The 23,164-nt window shown below is 53.9% G+C and overlaps 1 protein-coding gene and 1 long non-coding RNA gene across 2 annotated transcripts; one reads left to right on the top strand and one right to left on the bottom strand.

Annotated features, from left to right (window-relative positions):
* The first annotated feature begins 6,781 nt into the window (after window positions 1-6,781).
* On the top strand, window positions 6,782-20,640 carry LOC144729754 (uncharacterized). Its single transcript, XR_013587753.1, has 2 exons — window positions 6,782-9,100; window positions 9,290-20,640. It is a non-coding gene; the product is annotated as an uncharacterized LOC144729754 (long non-coding RNA).
* Window positions 16,477-20,819, bottom strand: LOC144729753 (uncharacterized). Its single transcript, XM_078610220.1, has 2 exons — window positions 20,378-20,819; window positions 16,477-19,625 (listed from the first exon to the last, which is right to left on the bottom strand). Exons 1-2 carry the CDS (start codon window positions 20,429-20,431, stop codon window positions 18,333-18,335), a joined length of 1,347 nt encoding a protein of 448 aa, XP_078466346.1. The 5' UTR covers window positions 20,432-20,819; the 3' UTR covers window positions 16,477-18,332.
* Window positions 20,820-23,164: the final 2,345 nt, after the last annotated feature.

Below are 23,164 nucleotides of genomic sequence, written 5' to 3'. Positions count from 1 at the left end.
CACCCACCACACATCCACCCACCACACACCCACCAAACATCCACCCACTACACACCCACCAACCACACACCCACCAACCACACACCCACCACACACCCACCCACCAACCACCCACCCACCAACCACACACCCACCCACCCATCCACCCACCACACACCCACCAAACATCCACCCACTACACACCCACCAACCACACACCCACCAACCACACACCCACCCACCACACACCCACCCACCAACCACCCACCCACCAACCACACACCCACCCACCACACACCCACCCACCACACACCCACCAAACATCCACCCACCACACACCCACCCACCACACACCCACCAAACATCCATCCACCACACACCCACCCACCACACACCCACCCACCACACCCACCACACACCCACCCACCACACATCCACCCACCACACACCCACCAAACATCCACCCACCACACACCCACCCACCACACATCCACCACACACCCACCCACCACACACCCACCCACCAAAGATCTACCCACCACACATCCACCCACCACACACCCACCACACACCCACCCACCATCCTCACCACCAACTATTCGCTACCCCCACCACCCACCACCCTTCCGCCCTCGCCTCCCACCCCATCTCCTAACCCCCCCACCCCCACCTCCCCCTCTGCAGAGACCCCCAGCAGAGTGAACACGGCTGACCTGGTGTTTCACCAATTATCGCGATGTAATTATAGCGCGTCAAGTGACAGACCCAGTCACGTGCGGGGTGATGGATTTTTTTTTTAAATGCAGAAAATGGTTTTGTGGGTCACGGTTGGGGTCACGTAAACATCAGCCCTGCTGCTGCTGTTGCTGCTGCTGTTGCTCTCATGTTGCTGCTGCTGTTGCTGCTGTTGCTGCTGTTGCTGCTGCTGTTGCTGCTGCTGTTGCTACTGTTGATGCTGCTGTTGCTGCTGCTGTTGCTGCTGCTGCTGTTGCTGCTGCTGCTGTTGCTGCTGCTGTTGCTGCTGCTGCTGTTGCTGCTGTTGCTGCTGCTGCTGTTGCTGCTGCTGCTGCTGTTGCTGCTGCTGTTGCTGCTGCTGCTGCTGCTGTTGCTCTGCTGCTGCTGTTGCTGCTGCTGTTGCTGCTGCTGCTGTTGCTGCTGCTGTTGCTGCTGCTGTTGCTGCTGTTGCTTCTGCTGTTGCTGCTGTTGCTGCTGCTGTTGCTGCTGCTGCTGTTGCTGCTGCTGTTGCTGCTGCTGCTGTTGCTGCTGTTGCTATTGCTGCTCTGCTATTGCTGCTCTGCTATTGCTGCTGCTGATGTTGCTGCTGCTGCTGCTGTTGCTCTGCTATTGCTCTGCTGCCCGTACAGCTCTCCCGCGCGTCTTCTCGTCTTTGTGGGCACGACTGTCCGACGTTTCGGTGCGCGTGCCGCAAAGCTCCTTTCAATCACCGTCCCCTCCTCAATGCACGTTCCGAAGACGTCTCAAGCGCATGGAGCGAAACGTCGGACAGTCCTGCAACGGCGAAGAAGAAACCGACGCAGCAGTTGTCCGTTCGAACCATCGGCATTCAAATCGCCACCACCACCGACAATCGTCGTCATGAGCCACGACCACTACACCGCTGCACGAGCGAAGACCTCCGTTTTACTAGGGGGGGGGAGGACGGGGACGTCGCAAGCCTTCACCCACGACCTCGCCACGCCACGATCTCGTCTCGGCACGAGAAGAGCGCGCGCTGATTCTCCCCGTCGCTCCAACTCGCCGACCTGATGCCCCTTTCGTCGCCCGCTAGCCGTGTCACCTCGCGCTACCGCTCCCCGATTGTTCCGTCTCGAACCCACCGCGGCCATCAAACCACGCACGTGTCCTGCTTAAACCCCCCCTCCCCTCTTCCCCCCCCCCTGTTGAAGTATTTAAACGTGCGTCTGTTCTGCGATGCGTGGTCTTCCTCTGTCTGATGCGCGGTGTACCTTCGAGCACGCGACTAGCTCGACCCGTTGTTTATTTTGCCGGGTTTGTTGCTGAGCCAGTGCTATGGTTACGGAGACGGAGACGGAGGAGGAGGCCACTTTTCCTCGTGCCGCCCTCCCACGGAGAGCAGCTAACGCTCGTCGCATGACACGCGCACAAATTTGGTTCATTGTCAGAGGCTGGAATCTGGCCATATCCAGTATGAAACCGCGTGTTTGTGAAATCAGTCTGCACAGGTCTAGTTCTCATTCTCTCTCGTTCTCTCTCTCTCGTAAGTCCGCACGTATTTTCTGGAAATGATGTGGTCCTCTCCGTGCGAGTCTATGGGTGGTCTCTGTGTACGTCGTTGGTGACCTGGTTGAAACAGATCGACTTTCTACGCTTGAGAACCCGGTTCAAACACATGCAAATCTATTGACAATACTCTTCGTAATTGTGTATGGAACTTTGGCTGAGTCTATAGGTATCTCTCTATGTCGGTGTGGATCTGTCTGAAAGTCTGCGAATCTCTGTGTGAGTCTATGGGTGTCTAAAGTGTCTATGCGAGTCTCTTCGTGAGTCTCTGTGCGAGTCTATGGGTGTCTATGCGAGTCTATGGATGTCTATGCGAGTCTCTGTGTGAGTCTATGGTTTTCTATGCGAGTCTCTGTGTGAGTCTATGGCTTTCTATGCGAGTCCCTGTGTGAGTCTATGGGTGTCTATGTGAGTCTCTTTGTGAGTCTCTGTGTGAGTCTGTGTGAGTCTATGGTTTTCTATGCGAGTCTCTGTGTGAGTCTATGGGTGTCTATGTGAGTCTCTGTGTGAGTCTATGGGTGTCTATATGAGTCTATGGGTGTCTATGCGACTCTCTGTGTGAGTCTATGGGTGTCTATGTGAGTCTCTTTGTGAGTCTATGGGTGTCTATGTGAGTCTCTTTGTGAGTCTCTGTGTGAGTCTCTGTGTGAGTCTATGCGAGTCTCATTCATTGACGGTCTGAGATGAAAATCATCAGCTGCCGCTGCGACACAAGAACCCGGTGTCCTTACAGTGGGCGACCAACAACCGGATTCGAACCCCAGCCGGGATCCCTCTTGAGCCACTCGGGGGCCCTCCTCTCTCGTGAACGTCGCCGATCTCCTACGAGGACACCCCACTGACCACCACCATCACCACCGTCACCACCACCATCATCACCGTCACCACCACCATCACCCGTTCAGACCTCGTCGCGCGAATAGATGGCAAGCTCCGCGCGTCCTTCCCTCCTGGAGTTGTTTACACAGCGCATAGGGCCCAAGCTCACGGCTACATTTTACACGCGCGCTCTCTCTCGCACACACACACACGCGCGCAGACACAAATCACACCGACTCACGTACTCTCCTGTAAACACTCGCCGTGTACCTCCGCGCCGTGCGTACAGAAGTACGCAGATAAACTAAAAACAATTGCAACTATTTTTTTATTTTTTTTGTTTAACCACGTAAGGAATCCACTGAGACTACTTCGCTTGTTTTTGTTGTTCAGAAGCGACCTGGCAGAAGCCACCTGGCTATCACAAATGATAGCTCAACGAAGTGGTGGCGGCTTGTAATGCCACCAAATACTCGGAAATGTAATGCCACCAAACACTCTGAACGCGTGAGGTTTATTCTAAATGTGGAGGGTGCAAAACCCGAAGGTCCCGGAGAAAAAAATCTATGCGGCCACGGTGAAAGAGAGAGACGCAAACTCCAAATATACGGCAGGCGTCATGGTCTGGATCGAACCAACGCCCTCCTGTATATAAGGCGAGGTTGTTAACATCTCCTAGCCACCGTGATGATGATGAGAGAGAGACGCAAATTTCAAATATACAGCAGCAGGCGTCAGGGTCGGGATCGAACCCACGACCTCCTGTCGACCAGGCGATGTTGTTAACATCTCCTAGCCACCGTGATGATGATGATGATGAGAGAGAGACGCATACTCCAAATATACAGCAGACGTCGGGGTCGAACCAACGCCTTCCTGTATACCAGGCGAGGTTGTTAACATCTCATAGCCACCGTCATGATGATGAGAGAGAGAGAGACGCAAACTCCAAATATAAAGCAGACGTCAGTGTCGGGGTCGAACCAACGCCCTCCTGTATACCAGGCGAGGTTATTAACATCTCCTAGCCACCATCATGATGATGAGAGAGAGAGACGCAAACTCCAAAAAAAAAGCAGACGTCAGGGTCGGGATCGATCCAACGCCCTCCTGTATACCAGGCGAGGTTGTTAACATCTCCTGGCCACCGTGATGATGATGAGCGAGAGAGAGAGACGCAAACTCCAAATATACAGCAGACGTCAGGGTCGGGGTCGAACCAACGCCCTCCTGTATACTAGGCGAGGTTGTTAACATCTCCTAGCCACCGTGGCTGCCCCACAAAACCTCCCAGGGTTTACACACCACAGCGGGTATGTGCGCCTTTTGAAGGCCGAGTTAACCCAAGGGGAGGGCCCAAGGAACCGTTCAGATGTTATTTTTTGTTTGTTTCGCCTTTTCGCCACTGGTGTCAGCCGTGAGCGTCTCTCCGGCATTGCGGAGGAGTAAGCGAACCACGACTGCACAACCGCTCCCTGCAGAAACACACACACACAAGACAAAGTTCACCCGTATAGCCTTTAACAGCCTGCTGGGGTAAGTGCTTTTGCCGAGCACCTATGAAGGCCGGCACGGCACACGAGGTTTCTGAGTGGCCAACACCACGCCCGGCCGCCTTTGTCTCCCCAGTGGCGATGTTTACACACCGCACCAGGTACCCTCATTTGGGGCTGAGTCGATCAACGATCAGCATAGGTCACTCGCATGGCGTGAGGCTGAGCCGTCAATGTTGCACGCAACACGTGGACGTGCACAAGAGAGTGAACACACCGCTGCATGAAGGACTCTTCGACACGTGTCCATCATCGGGAAGAAGGACCATGGTACTTTGACCAGACTTCACAACGCTGGTCAGTGCTGGTTGGTGCTACTGCGCCGTGTTGTGAACCAGCGGCCCTGGCCAAGAAGTCAACTCAGGTAGCCGGATTTCATCGCGTTGAGTGCGTTAACCACTGCGCCCACCGCTCATCCACGCCTTCCTCCGGAAAATACAGATAGAGTCTCCGATGTAGGTGACAAATTATAACGCTCTATACGAATGACACGATTTTTATATACTTTATTTTATAAAAAACAGGAACATTTGACCTGCCAAATAAAAGCAAATTAATTTGGCATCGCGTGCGACGGATCGAGCACACGCGCCACGTTCTGCCACGCCACATCCCCGTGTCAAACCAGGTCGCGTGGAGGTGAGAGGCGCGCGGACACAACCGCCTCGCTGTCTGGGCCGTGTTGACGCGGCGACCTGGGCAAGGCCAAGGGGGGGGGGGGGGCCGTGCGGTCACCAGCCTCATGGAGCTGCCCGCATCACCGCGCGAGCGCCGATGCTTTTCTCGTACTCCGCAAACACGCACAGAGCCACACGCGGAGTGAGTGGGGACCCTTGACCAGGCCATGGGTGCAAGTGCTGCTAGCGAGCGGCACTCGTGCAGGTACGGGCACGCCGCGCCCGGTCGCCTTTGTCTCCCCAGGTGTCCTGACGTTATACACATCGCACTCGTCTGAGTCTGAGTTGCTCATACCCCGGTTCAACGGTTCGCCGCCTGTAATTATTGGGTCGTGTCGCGGGAGTCGAACTCGGGCTCGCCGGGTTCTGAGTGCAAGTGCGCTAACCACGGCGCCACCGCAACCCTCCCCCCTAACCACTGCACCACCGCGCACACGTAACTGACTTACGCACACAAAAGACAAACATCCCCCGTGTAGCCTTAACGGACTGTTGGGGCAAGTGCTGTTAGCGAGCACCTATGCAGGCTGGCACGGCAACACGAGGGGGGCGGGGGGGGGGCGGTGCGTACACGCACAGACACGTGGTCTCTGTTAGCAGCTGGAGAAGGAGACCAGGGGCGGGGGGGTCAGGGGTTGGAGGAGAGAACATGGGGGGGAGGGAGACGAGGGAGGGGAGATGGGAGAGAGACGAGATAGGAGGGAGACGAGGTAGGAGAGAGACGAGGTAGAAGGGAAAAAGGGGGGGGGGGGGTAGAGAGAGTGGGGGGGGTAGAGAGAGGGGGGGGAGTAGAGAGAGAGAGGGGGTAGAGAGAGGGGGGGGGTAGAGAGAGAGGGGGGGGGGGTAGAGAGAGAGGGGGGTAGAGAGAGAGGGGGGGGTAGAGAGAGGGGGGGGGGGGTAGAGAGAGGGGGGGTAGAGAGAGAGGGGGGGTAGAGAGAGAGGGGGGGTAGAGAGAGGGGGGGGGGTAGAGAGAGGGGGGGGTAGAGAGAGAGGGGGGGTAGAGAGAGAGGGGGGGGTAGAGAGAGAGGGGGAGTAGAGAGAGAGGGGGGTAGAGAGAGGGGGTACAGAGAGAGGTTAGGGGTAAGAAGGAGGAGAGCAGAGCATGACATCTTTCGTGAAATCTTTCATTTAAAAAATGGGGGGGGGGGGGGGGCACATAAAGCAAAGCATTGAAAAAAACAAATAAAACAAAATGATGAACGAAGCAAAGTGCCGACTACACCGAGTATATTTTTGTTTCCTCTGATCGTAAAAAAAGAGAGATGGGAGGGTGACGAGGTAGGAGGGTGACGAGGTAGGAGGGTGACGAGGAAGGAGGGAGACGAGGGAGGGAAGAGAGAGATGGGAGTGAAGGAGAGAAGGGAGGCCAGAACTGGTGAAAGATAAGGAATTGATCGAGGGAGGCGGCTATAAAACGAAGGGAGTGGTGGGACGAGAGGGAGGAGGGGGGAGCAGGGGAGAAAGAGAGCAGGCATCTTACGAGTCGGAGATGCGAGGAGTTTGCTAAACTTGGGTGGGTGAGTGGGCGTGAGGAAATCACTGTACACAATTGTAGACATCCTCCGACGGACGTACTCGTAGACGGAGGTAAGTTAAGGGCTTTCCACCAGGGTTTATTAAAGCTTATCAATATTTCGATTTAAAGCTTTCGTGACTGCAGGGATTCATCTTCTTGGTGCTTTCGGTAAAGTCACGTAGAAGGAAAATAATAAAATGATAAAAATAAAACATAATAAAATAATTCTCACGACGTTTCAGCCACAACGCAAGCAGCCGTCTTTAGGTGGAGAACAGGTCTGTCGAGAAGGCAGAGTCTAAATGACTCTGCCGAAACGTCGTGATAATTATTTTATTATGTTTTATTTTAATTATTGTATTATTTTCCTTCTACGTGACTTTACCGAAAGAACCAAGAAGACTTATCAATATTACACAGCAGGGTACACAACTCCCAGGGGCTAGGGGTCCTACTCTGAGTCCGGGTCCCTGCCGGCTAGCTCCAGTCTCTCTCTCTCTCGTGTCGGATCGTGGACTCTGCCGACTCCACCGAGCGGAGAGAGAAGCACCTCTACGGCTACCACCGGCTTCTCCCCAGACTCACCACTCGATCCCTCTCTCTACCCCTGGTTCCCTCTTCACCCTGCTTACTCTACACGTTCCCACAGTGACCCCGCCTACGTCACGGGGTATCCCTTAAGTACCCTAGGAGACGTGACGTCATCGCACTGAACGGCACACCTGACGTCACGTCCCCATTTTACTCCTCTACACAATCATTATAGCGGCGCGGACGTGGCAGCGTGCGTGTGATGCCGTGTGTGGGGGGGGGTGGCGGAGGTATATGTGAAGTGGCTTGTGTGAAGCAGTGTGCGTGTGTGAGAAGTGGTGTGTGTATAGGTATGTGTGTGTGTGTGTGCGGGGAGCGGGCAGTGTAGCGGCTAGCGCACTGCGATTTACAGACCCGTGCAACCCGAGTTCGACTCCCGCTTACGGCCAGCAACCAGTCAGGATTATCGGAACCGGTTCTCGGCCTCCACTGGGTCGACTCAGCCTCAAATGAGAACATGGTTCGGTGTGTATACATCGCCGCTAGGGAAACAAAGGCGGCCGGGCGTGGTGCTGGCCACCCACCCCTCGTGTGCCGTCCTGACCTTCATAGGTGCTCGCTAACAGCACTTTGCCCCAGCAGTCTTTTATGGCTATACGGGGGATGTTTTATTGTATAGGTTTGTGTGCGAGTATGTGAATGTGTCTGCGTCGTTTGAAGTTAAGTTGAGGCCGGATAGAGGGGGCTAAACGCGCGCGGCAGCGGCTCGAGAAGAGATGGATTGATGTGGTACAAGAGGATGTGGACTTGCCGATGACAGGTACCAGCGGTGTCAAGATCGGCCTCTATGGAGGTGGCTCGTGAAGGTCGCTGCTACTGGGGCAGTTGGAGGCAGTCGCCCTCCAACAACAGCGGAGGGTGGAACAGCGACGCTCACAACAACGAGCGGAGCGCCGCGCGTCTAAAACGCAGCAAATTGGCGCAATGGGGAGCACAGGTGGTGCATCTACCAGTCATCTCAGTCAGTCAACCCATGACCCTTGACCTGCCAGCAGAGAGCCTTCGAAACTTTACATGGCTTAAACGTGCACCTAGCCTGGCACAAGGGCTGCGGTCAATGGCGGCTGTTGTTATAAGTGTAAATGAAGTGTTCTGCGTGTAGTACCGGTAACCTAAGTTTGATTCCCGGCAGAGGAACCCCTAGCGAAGTGAAGACGATTAACTAGTAACTATTTTTTTTGTTATATTTTACCAAATAAGACCACTGAACTGTCCAGCGATAGCTCAACAAAGTGGTTTATCACGTGGACATTCATAGCAGCCAAATACTCCCAACGCGTGTTTTTTTTTTCACGTGGAGGAATTGCAGCGTGAACTTTGTTAACCTTTGCCCGCGCGTGTGTCAGCCCGCCACGGCTGATAAGACTTCGCGTGTGTGTGTGTGCGTCACGCGCGCGTGTGTGTGTGTGTGTGCGTCACGCGTGTGTGTCTTTGCGGTGGCGTGGGCGCTTGTTTGGGTGTCTGAGTGTGCTATGCTGGTGTACAGTGTTCCGATCGTGTGTCAAAGCCGCGTATGTACGTGTGTATCGCGATTATCGCGATGATGCATCCTGTGTGTGTGTGTACTCGGCCTTTGAGCGCGCTTCGCTACGGACCAGGCGACACGAGTTCCATTCCCAGTCACGGGCAACGCCGATCATGGGGCCTGGTCCTGGGCCTCCCTTAGGTCGACTCAGCCTCAAATGAGTATTGCACCAGGCGCAGTATGTAAACATCGCCACTGTTGTTGTTGTTGTTTCACTTGCATCCCGCTGGGATTTTTGCACACAGCGTTGGTGTACGGTGTTTTTTTCGGCAACATTTTGCTGTCTTTTCTTGGATTTTCTGTTTGCACTCAGTCACATAGTCACTTTAAGATGTTTTTTGTTCATGTTTTTGTTTTTTGTTTACAGGGCTACACTTAATACATGAATTTGATGTATGTATGTAGCCAACCGTGTCAATCGGAGGTGCTGGCGGAAGGACAACAAACTAAACACGCAAAACGCACTAGGGAGACAAAGGCGGCCGGGGCGTAGGGTTGACCACCCATGATGCCCTTCGTGTGCAGTGGCGGACTTAATAGGTGCTCGCTAACAGCACTTGCCCCAACGGTCTGTCGAGGCTATGCGGGGGATCTTTGTGTTTGTGATGTCTGCGCGTGCGTCATGCCAAGCAATCCCCGGTTGAACCAGGCCGAAGTTGTGCGAGTCAACTCAAAGACCCGGACAGTCAACTGGGTCACGTAGCCCGCATGCCCGGCCACCGCGTGCCCAAGCATCTTCTGTTCGGGCCAGAAATCGTGGGCGATAAACAGACATTGCCACGGGCTAGAGAAGAGATGGGCTGGCGTGTGACTGTTTGAGTGTGTGATTTGGCACGGGCTGGAGAAGATGTGGACTGATGCTGTGCGGGAGGATGTGGAGCCGGGTGGACTTTCCGATAACTGCTACCAGCGGTGTCAAGGGTCGGCCTGTGTGAAGGGGACAGTCGTCCTCCAACGGCAACGGAGCGCAGATGAGCGACGCTCACCCCTAGCGGAGCGTCGGGTGGATGAAACGAGCGAGTTGGCACAATGGGGAGCGCAGATGGTGCATCTGTCAGTCATCTCAGGCAGTCAACCCACCTGCACCTGGGTCTATCCCGTGACCTCCTGTCAGCAGCGTGTCTTCTTAATGAACGCCGAGGCAACGGAGCTGATTTTAGCGAGTGCGACTGAGAGAGCGACAGTGCGTGGCGATGTTTGCAAAGTGTGTGTTGTCTATTCCAGCGAGCCTTCGACACGTCACGTGGCCTCAACGTGCACCGAGCCTGGCACAAGCGCTGTGGTGACGTCACCGCCACTTGGTGACGAGTGGCGGCTGCTGTTGTTATTGTGTGGGTGTGTACGTGCGCGCTGCGGAATAGCGTGATGTGCCACGTGCAGAGTGTGTCAGAGGAGTGAGCGCGGCTTCGTAGCGAATCCGAGTGGCGTGTGTGTGTGTGGGTCTGTGGGTGTGCGTGTGGGGTGCGAAACCGGGCCAGCACCAGTGACTATTATCTGAAACCGGCTATAGGCCCTCCCCTCGGTCAACTCAGCCTCAAATGCGTACCCGATGCGGCGTGTAAACATCGCCACTGGGGAGTCAAAGGCGGCTGGGCGTGGTGCTGGTCACCCCACCACGACCACCACCACTCCAGGTGTGCCGAAACAACCTCGATAGGTGCTACTCGCTCACAACACTTGCCACTTGTATGTTAAGGATATACCGGGGGGGTCTTTGCATTGTTTCTGTGTGTGGTGTTTGTCAACATAACCACATTTTTCCATTGTTATTCAACTCAACTTATCACACAGCACTGTCTCCAAGTCACCATTGATCCTGTTTTTTTTTTAAAGGGGCAATGTCCCGAAACGTTAGATTTATGTCTCTATTTTAAACAAAACTCGTATGTTATATGGCTGTGTGAATCGTGCTAAGCTTTTTCAAATTGTTCTAATAATGTAAAATACAAGATCCTCATGAACGCAACATGCATGCACGGTGATGCAACTTTCCCTGTACGTAACTAAGAGTAAATTATGTTTTATTATTGTTGTATCGCAGCACATCCGGCCACAAATCGAATTATTTATTTGACATCTGACGCAGTAAATATCAATAATGGCAAGGAGTGGACTACAACAATACATTCATTATTTTGTTACAACAAAAAATGCCTCTTACTCATGAGGCTCCTGATGCCAAATCCGGACCAATGCCGAGGAATGCGACTGTGACTCGAAAATACGTGTATGGGAGTGTGCGTGTGTACGTGTCGGAGTGTGCGTGTGTGAGTGTGGAAGTGTGTGCGTGTGTACGTGTGGGAGTGTGAGTGTGGGAGTGTGCGTGCGTGTGTGTACGTGTGTGAGTGTGCGTGCGTGTGTGTACGTGTGGGAGGGTGCGTGTGTGTATAGTGGAAGTGTGTGTGTACGTGTGGGAGTGTGTGAGTGTGCGTGCATGTGTGTACGTGTGTGAGTGTGCTTGTGTGAGTGTGGAAGGGTGTGTGTGTGTACGTGTGTGGATTGTGTGAGGAGCTCACAAGTCCTTGAAAGATCTGGGCAAAGTCCCATCAGTGAGCTCCTCCGGCAGGCAAGGCTGCGTTGGCTGGGTCATGTAGCCCGCATGCCCAGCCACCGCATGCCTAAACAGCTTTTGTTCGGACGGATCCAGGGGGCTAAACGGGCGCGGCACGGGCTAGAGAAGAGATGGAGTGATGTGGTACAGGAGGACGTGGAGCTGAGTGGACTTGCCGATGACTGGTACCAGCGGTGTCAAGATCGGCCTCAGTGGTGGAGGCTCGTGAAGGACGCTACTGGGCATTTGGAGGCAGTCGCCCTCCAACAACAACGGAGGGCGGAGGAGCGACGCTCACAACAACGAGCGGAGCGCCGGGTGGATAAAGCACAGCAAGTTGGCACAGTAGGGGGCACAGGTGGTGCATCAGCCAGAGTGAGTCAACCCGTGGCACCTGGGTCTGCCCCGTGACCTCCTGCCAGCGGGCGTTCGACACTTCACGTGGCCTCAGGGTGCACATGGCCTGGCACAAGCGTCGTGGTGACGTCACCGCCACTTAGTGGCGAATGGCGGTTGTTGTTGTGTGTGCGTGCGTGTGTGTACGTGTGGGAGTGTGCGTGCGTGTGGTGCATCAGCCAGTCATCTCGGTCATCTCAGTCAGTCGACCCGTGGCACCAACTGGGTCTGCCCCGTGACCTCCTGCCAGCGGGCGTTCGACACTTCACGTGGCCTCAACGTGCACCGAGCCTGGCACAAGCGCCGTGGTGACGTCGCCGCCACTTAGGGGCGAATGGCGCTTGTTGCTCTGACGCCCGTCTCTGAGCAATCGTCGACCACACCGTGTCGGCAGGAACCGCGAGATGACCTTTGTTACCCAGCTGACTGCACCTCCAGCTGCGGCTTCACCTGTTCTGTCGCTCATGTGCTCACACAATCATCATCAGCGACGATTGTGTGAACCTGTCCTGGGCCTACCCCCGAGGTTAACCGAGCAGCATTAAAACAAAACGAGTACCTGGTGCGGTGTGCAAATAACGCCGCTAGGGAGACAGACGGCGTTCGGGCGTGGTGCTGGCCACCCACCCCCTCGTGTACCGTGCCGGCCTTCATTAGGTGCTCGCTATCAGCACTTGCCCCAAATGTCTGTCAAGGCTATAACGTGGCATCTTTGTCTTTGGTGGCCAATATAATCGTTTTTTTTTTTACGTGGGCAGAAGACATTTCTGCGTATACCGCCAGTGCTATGAAGAAGGGCTCGTGCTCGAAATGTCGCCGATTCCAATTGTCTTCCTTTAAAGGTCCACGGTGTTATTTTCGAGCGCGTTAGAGTTTGTTGTGAATTGTGTTTTACGCACCACCGCAATGCCGTCGCGTCCGTTCGAGACGCCAGGTGGCAGTAATGATTCCCAGCGAAGCTGCGAGTCCGCACCAAGTACGCCTCGTCTCCGTACGAAGTAAGTTCCCCTGGTCATGAACTCAAAGCTCGCCTTGGCTCTCAGCGTCGACAGTGAATGATGGGCACCGCTTTTCGTGGTGCCACGCGAACTCGCCTAGGCTGCATCGATTCGGTGTCGCGTGAGTCGATGGGTTGGCTGGCTGAGTTTTCGTTAATTAGCGGGCAATTTGCCACCATTTACTGGAAATCTGTGAATAAATAGCTCTACAGCTCATCGGATTCCTCCAGTATGAATACATGTCCTCATTCTGATTCGTCATGAAGACTTCTTTAAATCAAAATACTCTCGAACGAGGCGATGTTTCGGGCAACAGCCCTTTTTCATGGCACTTATTGGCAGTTCCAGTGGGGGGCCCGCTTTGCAATCGACATTCTTCTGCACAGGGAGAACCTGGATGTAACAACATGAATTCGGAATAAAATTAACTCGGAAAAACGAAGTGTAAATAAACACACGGAAACACATATTTTTATATACGTACATATGATTTGAATAAGTTTGGTTAAGTGTGCAAGTTTCAGCCAAAATATCATAGTCATGAAGTTGAACCAACGTTTAAAAAAATACTGCATTCACTCAGAAAGAGTCAACAGGGTGCGGTTATTTGCCTTCTGGATTGGGTCACGCCATGGGAATGATACATTTACACCGCGACCTCCATCTCAGTGGAGTGAACAAGGACAGGATCAGAACCACGTTGTATACTATGCTTGAGCAAATGGTTCCGTGGGGGGTTGTGTTAAGTCTGTTAAGAGGTTGATGAAGCCAGTTGTAATCACTGGCGAAACGTGGTACTCAGATTGTGAATGTTGTAGCTTTATTCTCCAACACGCCGGTGTGCTGTACTAGTGACGAATTGGCCACGTTCTGTTTACGTGACAAACCTTACTAGTTGGCTGTGTCGGGTGGTGGCGGGTTTAACGACAACATTTATATATTTACGATGGCAGGAGGCTGCCGCCGCCAAAGTTGCTGTTGCTGCATTGGAATGTTTCTCCAATTCCTTTATGAATGGCAGTGTTGGCAGCGTGTATGAGAAACCTGGAGTTTAACAAAAACAACAAAAACCCCAGCACGCATTTCATCAATGAGAGGTGCCACTCAGCACGGCAGTCTTCTGGACGCGGCTCGGGCAATCACCGGGCAAGTTGCTGTTGATGACGGTGGTAGTGTTGGGGTGATGGTCGTCTCAACAGGGTGTTAAGGATATATACCAGGGATATTTGTCGTGTGCTTTGCTAGCGTGGGAAGCAGCGGTTAGCGCGCTGCGCTACGAACCGGGCGACCCGAGTTCGATTCCCGCTCGCGGCCAACACCGGTAACGATTATCTGAACTGGTCCTGAGTCACCCCCTAGGTCGACTCAGTCACAAACGAGTACCCGGTGCGATGTGTAAACATCGCCACTGGGAGACAAAGGCGTGGTGCTGACCACTCACCCCCTCGTGTGCCGTGCCGACCTTTAAAGGTGTTCGCTAACGGCACTTGCTCCAACAGCCTGTCAAAGGCTACACGGGGGGATATTTGTCTTTGTTTGGTTGTGGTGGTCACCCTTTCAAGCGCTAACCAGGCTCGTCACCTGCTTACTGATTCCGAGTGGCGAGTGATGCTCACATTCGGACCAAATCACTGGACGCCTACCGCCCAAAGTAATTCTAGTGTGGCTAGCTGCTCTGTACAACGCGAGCACTCCTCCGCCGCTTCCGCTGTGAATATCGTTGCGCCGAAATAATGTCATGAACAATGTTACTCTTGATATGCTGCACCAACTGTAACTGACCGCAAGGGACTGACGCAGCAGCTTTGTATTGCGGGCGTTATTTGGTGCGTGTAGGATTGTCGTTGCGCGTATGGTTTGTGTGTGTGCGTAGGATTTGGTGTGTAGGGTTGTGTGGGAGTCAGATTGTGCGTGTGTGCAGGTGCGTGCAGCAATGTGTGTATAGGATTTTGTGTGTAGGATTGTGTAAACATCGCCCTTAGAGAGACAAAGGCGGCCGGACGTGGTACTGGCCACACCCACCCCCTCGTGTGCCATTCCGGCCTTCATAGGTTCTCGATGACAGCACTTGCTCATACAACCTGTTAAGGCTATACGGGGGATCTTTAGTCGTGTGTGTGTGGGTGGAGGCGCTGCTGAACCTGGATCGTGCCACTAAGAGGCGGGTCTTAACATCAGCCCCGCCAAAACGAATCGACTGCCCGAGTATTTTGCGCCATCAATCACTCCACCTTCTCAACTCCCATTGGTGATGTGGGCAGTTGTGGAAAGAGTGGAGAGTTTTCCATACCTGGGCAGTGTGCTTACGACCAGATCCGGTTTGGCAGCAGATGTCTCACCCCGAAATAGTTGGGCGGCATTATTGTTTCATCGCCTGCGTAACGCTGTGTGGAAGCTACTTCCACGCAAAGCTTCGGGTCTTCTCGGCCACAGTCATGCCATACCCTTCTCTATGCTTGCGAAACGTGGACCCCCCCTCTAATGGTGCATCTGCGCCGGTTAGAAACATTCAGGCTTGACTTGCCTACAATCCATCCGGATGGATTGTGTGAAAATCTCACATCCTTGAAAGATCTGGACACATCCCCGTCAGTAAGCTCCTCCGGCGGGCAAGGCTGCGTTGGCTGGGTCATGTAGCCCGCAAGCCCAATCAGCTTCTGTTTGGCTGGATAGAGCGGGCTCAACGGGCGCAACACGGGATGGAGAAGAGATGGATTGATGGCGGCACAAGAGGACGTGGAACTGAGTGGACTTGCCGAATACTGGTACCAGCGGTGCCAAGATCGGCGTCTATGGAGGAGGCTCGTGAAGGACGCTACTAGACAGTTGGAGGCAGTCGCCCTCCAACAACAGTGGAGGGCAAAGAAGCGACGCTCACAACCAGCCGAGCGCCAAACAAATCAAATGAAGCAAGTTGGCACAGCAGGGGGCACAGCTGGTACATCTGTCAGTCATCTCAAGTCAACCCATGGCACTGGGGTTTGTCCCGTGACCTCCTGTCAGCGAGCCTTCGACACTTCACGTGGCCTCACAGTGCACCAGGCCTGGCAAGTGCCGGCGTGACGTCACCGACACTTCGTGGCGAACGGCGGCCTTTGTTGATGTGTAGGATCGTGTGTGTTGGATTTGTGCGTGTCGGATAGTGTGTGAAGGATTGTCCATAGAGGATTGTGTGCGCAGGCTTGCGTGTGTACAGGAAGTTAACCAACTGCCCATTGTTGCCACGTGTGCACAACTGTACCCCCAGCATGGGGCAAACAGCACCGATAAAGATCCCCCACCGTGGGCTTCATCAGGCCGCTTGAGCAAGTGCTGTTTGCGAGCAACTGTTAAGGCCAGCACCGTACACGTGGAAGGGGGCAGGGCAGCACCACGCCTGGACGCCTTTGTCTTCAACGCCGATGTGTACACAAAGGCACGAAGTATTTGTTCTATTTAAGGCCCAATCGACCATGGCCCAGGATCCGGTTAAAATATGTTCTGTTATTGGACATGAGCAGCGAATCTAACTCGGGTGATAGAGTTCTTAGTGCAGTGCACTAACCACTGCGCCACCACTCGTTTCAGCCACTCGGGGTGCAGGCGCGCACACACACACACGTCCTGGGATTTTGTTAAGAAACTTTATTAAGAAACACTGATGATAAATAAGAACTTAGCGTAACTGTAGTGAACGCAAAGTAGCAACACAACCTTCGGGAAGAGAAAAAAAAAACAGATTTCCACTTTCCAAAAGTTAAGAGAGAATTGTTTTTTTTTGCATAGAATAATTTAATGTTTTTTTTTTAAACCACCACGTACATTTCTTATGTCGAACAAAATAAAACACATATGCGTTAAGTTGTGTAATAAGTTGTGGAATGATCTTGTTTTGTATTTCTATATATTTAACAGTCAAATTCAACATCAGTTTAATACTTTGTTATCGCTACTCGAAGCCTGCTTTTTTGGTGTACTAATTTATACTTTTTAGGTTCAATGTATCTCTTAAATAAAAAAACAATATCGGGGACCCCCTGTGTTGCAACTACTTTCTATAACCGCACAGATCCGTAAACAGTCATCATTACAACATCGAAGGCACTAACCCCAATCACCACCACCACCATTCCTTTCCAACCGTACTTTCTAGTTCATATTCAAACCAAAAAATAATAATCATAACTTAATGAACGTATACAAGGAGAGAGAAAAAAAACGCGAGTTTTGCGTGAATCATATCCGATAAATACTAACAAAAAATAAAAACAAAATTAGCAAAATGAATAAATGATAGATAAATAAATAAGTTAACTGTAAATAGTTTAGGAGCATGAACCAAGAGCTAATCGCAATGAAATCACCGGGTTTAAATGTTCAAAACACTTAACATTTTAGACGCCGCGCAACAACAAACACAAAAGCCACGGTTTGTCCCAAGTTTAGAAAACAAAAATTAATTGAGTGCATTTTCTTTTTTTTTCAAATTTCAGCAGAGATAATAATAATAAAATGTGGCACTTTTAATATCTCGCACGTAGGCACGCGCGCACACGCGCTCAGACGAACCACGCACAGACAAGAATGCTTTTACAATCATTTGAACGCGTTATCAAAATTAATTCTGCAACCAGCTATCATCAATGGCTCTACAATTCACGTACAACGACAAAAAAAAATTGAGGCAGTTCGTTTAGCTAAAAAAAACAATGAATTATTAGATAATTAGAAAAGTGTGGGGGATTGAGGGGGGGGAACTCATCAAGAGCGAATTAGGGAACAAATTGTTTCAACCCATCCGAGTGGGGCAATAGATTTGCAAAAAAACATACAATCTTTGCACCACCACATTCACAGATCGTTATTACTAGAATGTTTTTTTTTAACGGCCATTGTTCTGCCACGTTACATAGTTCAGAGTTAAAAAAAAACGTATTGAAGCCGCCTGGCTCGACTCAATAGGCACATCATCATCATCACCACCACGATCACAAACCCGTTGTGGGCACGGCTTGGCTAGCCGGGTGACGCCAGGCCAAGCCAAAGGCACTGCTGCTGCTGCTAGGTTAAGGCACGGCGACACGAGCAGAGAGAGACTCGCCAACAACGCCATCGCGTTCCTACAAACAACCACGAAGACGCGCGGCGCTCGGGCGCGAACTCATCGGCGCCCTCCCCTCCTCCTCTTAAGCGCTGGTGCGTTTGGAAGCAGGTCACATCTGTGCGCTATCATCAACATCATCCAAACATAATAATCATAAAAACAACACACATGCACCGATTTAACAGTAGCTCTCCCCCAACACCATCATCATCATCACCACCATGGATAAGAGCGCAATCATCGTTGCTACCGTCATCATGAAACGACTACTTGATGGTGCTGCTGCTGCTGTGTTTTGTTGCCTCCTCTATAAATCGTATGTCTGCTGCTGCTGTTGTTGTTACTGAGAATGAGTCCTCGGTGGGTGGGGGGGGGGCGACACTCAGTCCTCGGAGATGGACAGGCGGCTGAAGATGGGCAGCCTCTTCCCCGAACCGTCGGGACCCGGGGACTCGCATCCGCTGGACCCGCCGGAACTGAGGTACCCCGCGTCGGGGTCGGACAGCGAATCGAGGGGCGACTGCGAGCGAGCCACGCCGCTGCCGCCGTTGCCCATCATCGTGGGCACGCCACGGTGGTTGGAGAAGACGAAAGGGTTCTTGGTGCCCGCCGGGAGGGGCGACAGCTGCTGCAGGATCGCCTCCTCGCTCACGGACGCGAACAGGAGGCCCGGCGGTGGCGTCAGAGACGCGGGGCTCTCCAGCAGAGTCGGCGGCGAGTCGGATCGCGCGCAGCGGCGGCCACCGCCCGCCACCCCCCCGCTGGGAAAGCCGGCGAAACTCACACTGTGGCTGAGTCGAGGCCTCTGCGCCATGGAGTGGGAGCCGTGGGAGCCAGAGCCGTGGGAGCCAGAGCCGCCCGCGGCTGCGGCTGCTGCTGCTGCGGCGGCGAGGCGGTTCTCCTCGGCGTTGTGGATGAAGTGGCAGCGCGGCCCGTAGGGGCAGAAGCCGATTGTGTGGAAGGTACGGCACAGCTCGGTCTTGTACTTGGGGTGGCGCACCAAGCCGCGCAGCTCGTGATGCCCGTGCGCGAACTGGCACTTGTCGCCGTACTTGCAGGTGCCGCTCTCCTGAAAGGGCCGGCACAGCTCCGTCTTGTAGCGACTCGAGTTGCTGCTCTGGGTCTGCGACGAGGCTGCTGCTGCGGCGGCTGCGGCTGCTGCTGCTGCACAGGGAGATGAAGAGGACGAGGAGGACGAGGACGAGCAGGAGGAGGAGCTCGCCACGAGCCCGTTGATGCTGCCGCAGCTGCTGTCGTTGCTGCCGCCGCCACCGCCCCCCATGGATTTGTGCAGAGAGCCGAAGCCGTGGAGACCCAGACCGAGACCCAGACCGAGACCAAGAGCTGTGGCCCGATCGCCGGTCTCGCTGAAGGATCGGTCTCGGAACCTCAGGTCACGGCAGCCGTGGGAGGCCGTGGAAAGGTCCCCGAGGCCGGACAGACCCAGGCACCCCAGACCGCCCAGACCTCCCCCGTTGCTGCTGCTGCTGTTGCTGCTGCTGCTGCCTCCCAGTGCGGACCGCGGGTTGCAGTAGGAGGAGGAATGGGAGTTGTGGCCGAGCAGAGAGAGGTTGAGAGCCGAGGAGCCGCGGTAGGGAGACTGCAGGGTAGGCGACGAGTCCATGGAGTACTTGTCGGGCAGGTACTCGAAGTCGAAGTCCTTGTTCACGTCGTTCTGGAGAGTCAAGGGGGACAAAGCGGAGGCGTTAGAGACACGCGCGCTTGTTGGACGCAACGTGAACTTCTTTCGCATGACAATCGTGGAGGTGCGGGCTAAGGACAAACAAAAAAAACCACACCAGACAAGACAATAGCGTGGAGCCCCAATTGTCATCGTTTCTTTGTACGTTCAAAGGTTTAATTAGCGAGTTAAAAAAAGAGGTGTGTGCTACTTTGCCAAGGCGTTAATTGTGAAAAACTTGGGAGCGGCTTAAAAATAAAAGTTGGAGATTGTCGTCGCCTTCACAGCTGTGGAGACGCCACACACACGCTACACACGCTACACACACACGCTACACACAAGCGAGGCTTAAATCGTTCAAACAGAACCCCTTGCGAATCGCCAAAGAAGCACTCCTCTGGCATCGTATCTCCGACCCGAAGTTATTTTCGGCTTTTTGTCGCCGAATGTTGGAAGAAGCCGCTGCCATCCACACACATCCAGCAGCAGCGGCAACACGTGGCACAAGGGTACTAACGCCAAGCAGACCACTTCGGGGTGTCGGTGGTTAGTAGCAGTCGGAGGTGTGTTACAAGTGGAGCTGGTAACAGCAGCAGTAGCAGCAGCTACCGCGGCAACATCGCTCGCTCAACAACAACCACCACCAGAACCATCGCGCCACCAACTCGGATCGATCTCGGCGGATCCATGGTCACGCCCGACCGCCTCGTACCCCTCCACGAACTACCACCACCAACTCTACTTACTTTGAAGAACATGTCACCGATGTCACCGAACGGGTACACGAGAGCCGTGGACATGATGATGCCGCTGCTGTTGCTGCTGCTGCGGGTTGTTCGTTCCTTCTCGCCCGAGTCGATAAGATAAATGTCGAACTGGAGTACAAGAGATCTCCTCTAGCTTGTCCGTGCCCTCCCAAAAAAAGCTAAAAATCGCTCCAGTCACAGACACAAAGGGCCACGGGACAGACAGCAGCAGCAGTTGAAGTCGACGTAGTTTAGCAGCAAAAGTAGCAGCTCCGAACTTGATAAATAATACGGGAGGTGTACGGGTAGCCGGGATCGGGGGGCTTCACAGAGGAGGGGGGGAGGGCAATTGTTCAAGAGTCTACGAGTCGCTCGCAACGCCACAAAGACACGAAGCGCTCCCCCGAACCCTGCTTTGCTGGTATCGGCTCCGTCTCCCCTGGTCCGCGCTTCTTATATCGTTCGAGAGGGAGGAGCGCTGGAGCTCGCCAATGTGAACGCCAGTTAGCTCACATACAAGTCATGCGCGCCGCCCCCTGAGCCGCCAACCATCTCCCTCCCCTCCCTCCCTCCCTCCCCCTCCTTCTCATCTCCACCCCCCCAACACCACCAACATCTCCCACCCCTCTCCTCCCCCCATCGTCGTCATCATCATCATCAAACCACCACCTCCCCCCTAAGCGGCTACGGCCATAACGCGGAAAGGCGAGCGCGCACGGGGGCCGTGTTTGTTTGAAGCCACGTTGCTTTTTATTTCGGCTCAAGCCGCCTTATTGACTCCGATCCGTGGCGCGCGCGCGGCTGTTGCAAGCGACTGTTGCAAGCGACTATTGTTTTCCCATCAACTTTAATAGCGGGCTTGTGTGTTTTTTTGTTTGTTACTAATTTTCAAACGAGCCATGCTTCGCCTGTAAAGTTGCATCGGAGAATGAAGTGCGCGCGTGTGTGTTTTTGTGTGTGTGTAGACGATTGTTTTAGTTGCGTCTTGAGTGGGGTGATTTGACGGCGTTGTAAACCAATGAGCAAACAATGCCCAGAGCGTGCTCTAATTACACGTGGGTGAACATTACCATATAAGGTGATAGCGATGTTCTTCATTTACGCGGCATAAAAGTGCAGTGCCGAGGCTCCTGTTTAAGAAGGGGGTGTGCGGGGGGAGGTCCTGCGACAACTGGGATGTTTGGCCAGCGATGGGCTTCGCTGCAGGAGGGAATCCAGGATGACACCGAACGAACCCGCCACGGCATACACGCGAGTGGAAGAACAATAGCAGCAACATTCAAAAGCTACGCACAGATCGATTCAAGAATCCAATGCTGCTTTTACCATCTCCTGGGCACATCTCGCCGGGTTTTTTTCTTCTTCCGTATTATTCAACAGCATTAGGGTTTAATGAATACAAACACAACTGGGTGGAACTAAGGTGTCTCATCATCATAGTCATCATCATCAGCAGCAACAACGGCAGCTTGAATCAGTGCCGGCAAATTGTCCGACAAGTTGTTCTACGGGCATGGGATCTGCGTACATTTTAAAAAGCATCCTCCTACACAAAAAAAACACACAACAGTTTACGCCGTAACAAAAGAAAGCGAACTTACGGCGCTACGCACAGAGATAGGTGGACCCCCCCACCCCACCCCCACGACGCTCCAAAAATGTGGTGGCGCGCACGTTCCAGTCCGCGCAGCGGGGGAGGGGATCGCTGAGCAGTAGCAGCGATGGGGGGGGAGGTGGAAGGGAGTAGAATTGGGAGGGTGGTGGTGGTGCAGACGGAGGAGGAGGGAGTAGCGGTGGAGGGGAGGTGCAAGGCGACTGAGGTTCACGATGTCGTCATTTTCGATCAACAACAAGAAAAAACGCCGTCGCTCAAATATTTTGCAACGACGCACTCGCGACGGGGGTGGTGGTGATGGGGGGGGGGGTGTGACCCGAGCAAGCGTAGATACGCTCGCAATCAACCGCGAATCCCCGATACGGCGGTGGCGGAGGGGGGGGGTAAGGAGGGGGGGGCGCAGAGCGTCGGTGCCGATAAACCGGGGCCCGGTGCGGTTTTGTTGGACGCAGTTGGCAGCCGCTGATGATGATGGTGGTGGTTTGGGGTTTTTTTGTTTGCTGCTGCTGCTAGCGGAGGGGTGCCATGTGCGTTCGTGCGTCGCCTCCCGTGTGCGTGCGCTCGATATGTCGTTCCGTAGCGGCGGCGGCGGCGGAGCGAGATGGGGAGGTTGTTGTTGTTGCTGCTGCTGTTGTTGTTGCACGGGACCGTTTCTCGTAAATCCCCAACGAGGACACCGACATCGATCTTGGAGCGACGAATTGCAACGACGTTCGCGGCCCGATGAGAATCGCGTCGATCCTGAAAACGACGCCCGATCTCGTTCCGAGCGAGGAAACCTGAGCGACGGTTGTGCCTCGTTCGACGGTTGGATGGGTCACCGTCGCAACAACCAAAGGCAAAGCTCCCCCGTATAACCTTTAACAGACTGCTGCGGGCAAGTGCTGTTAGCGAGCACCTATGAAGGCCGGCACGGCACACGAAGGGCGGGCGGGGGTGGTGGTTGCCCAACCTTCGTCTCCCGAGCGGCGGTGTCAACTCACGGCGCAAAGTACTCATTTGAGTCGGAGTCGACATAGGGGAGGCCCAGATACGTCTTCAGATAATCGCCGCTGAGGCCCAGAACCGGTTAATGATAATCGCCCGCTTGTGTCGCCGACCCTGAGCGGGGGGGCATCCCAACTCGGATAGCGCAGGGCGCTAACCCCTACACTACCGCACCCCCACGTCCA

The sequence above is a fragment of the Lampetra planeri genome, chromosome 33 (assembly GCF_965212315.1).
Source record: "Lampetra planeri chromosome 33, kcLamPlan1.2.h2, whole genome shotgun sequence".
In the NCBI taxonomy this organism is placed as follows: domain Eukaryota; kingdom Metazoa; phylum Chordata; class Hyperoartia; order Petromyzontiformes; family Petromyzontidae; genus Lampetra; species Lampetra planeri.
The sequence above is the reverse complement of the archived record's forward strand: the minus strand, read 5'-3'. Positions and strand labels throughout refer to the sequence as shown.

Bases quoted from the DNA above. Each gene is read 5' to 3' on its own strand.
- LOC144729753 (XM_078610220.1), bottom strand. From the start codon at position 20,431: ATGTCCACGGCTCTCGTGTACCCGTTCGGTGACATCGGTGACATGTTC. The intron at 19,626-20,377 runs GTAAGTAGAGTT...TTGACTCTCCAG, and splicing joins TCGGTGACATGTTCTTCAAA to AACGACGTGAACAAGGACTT.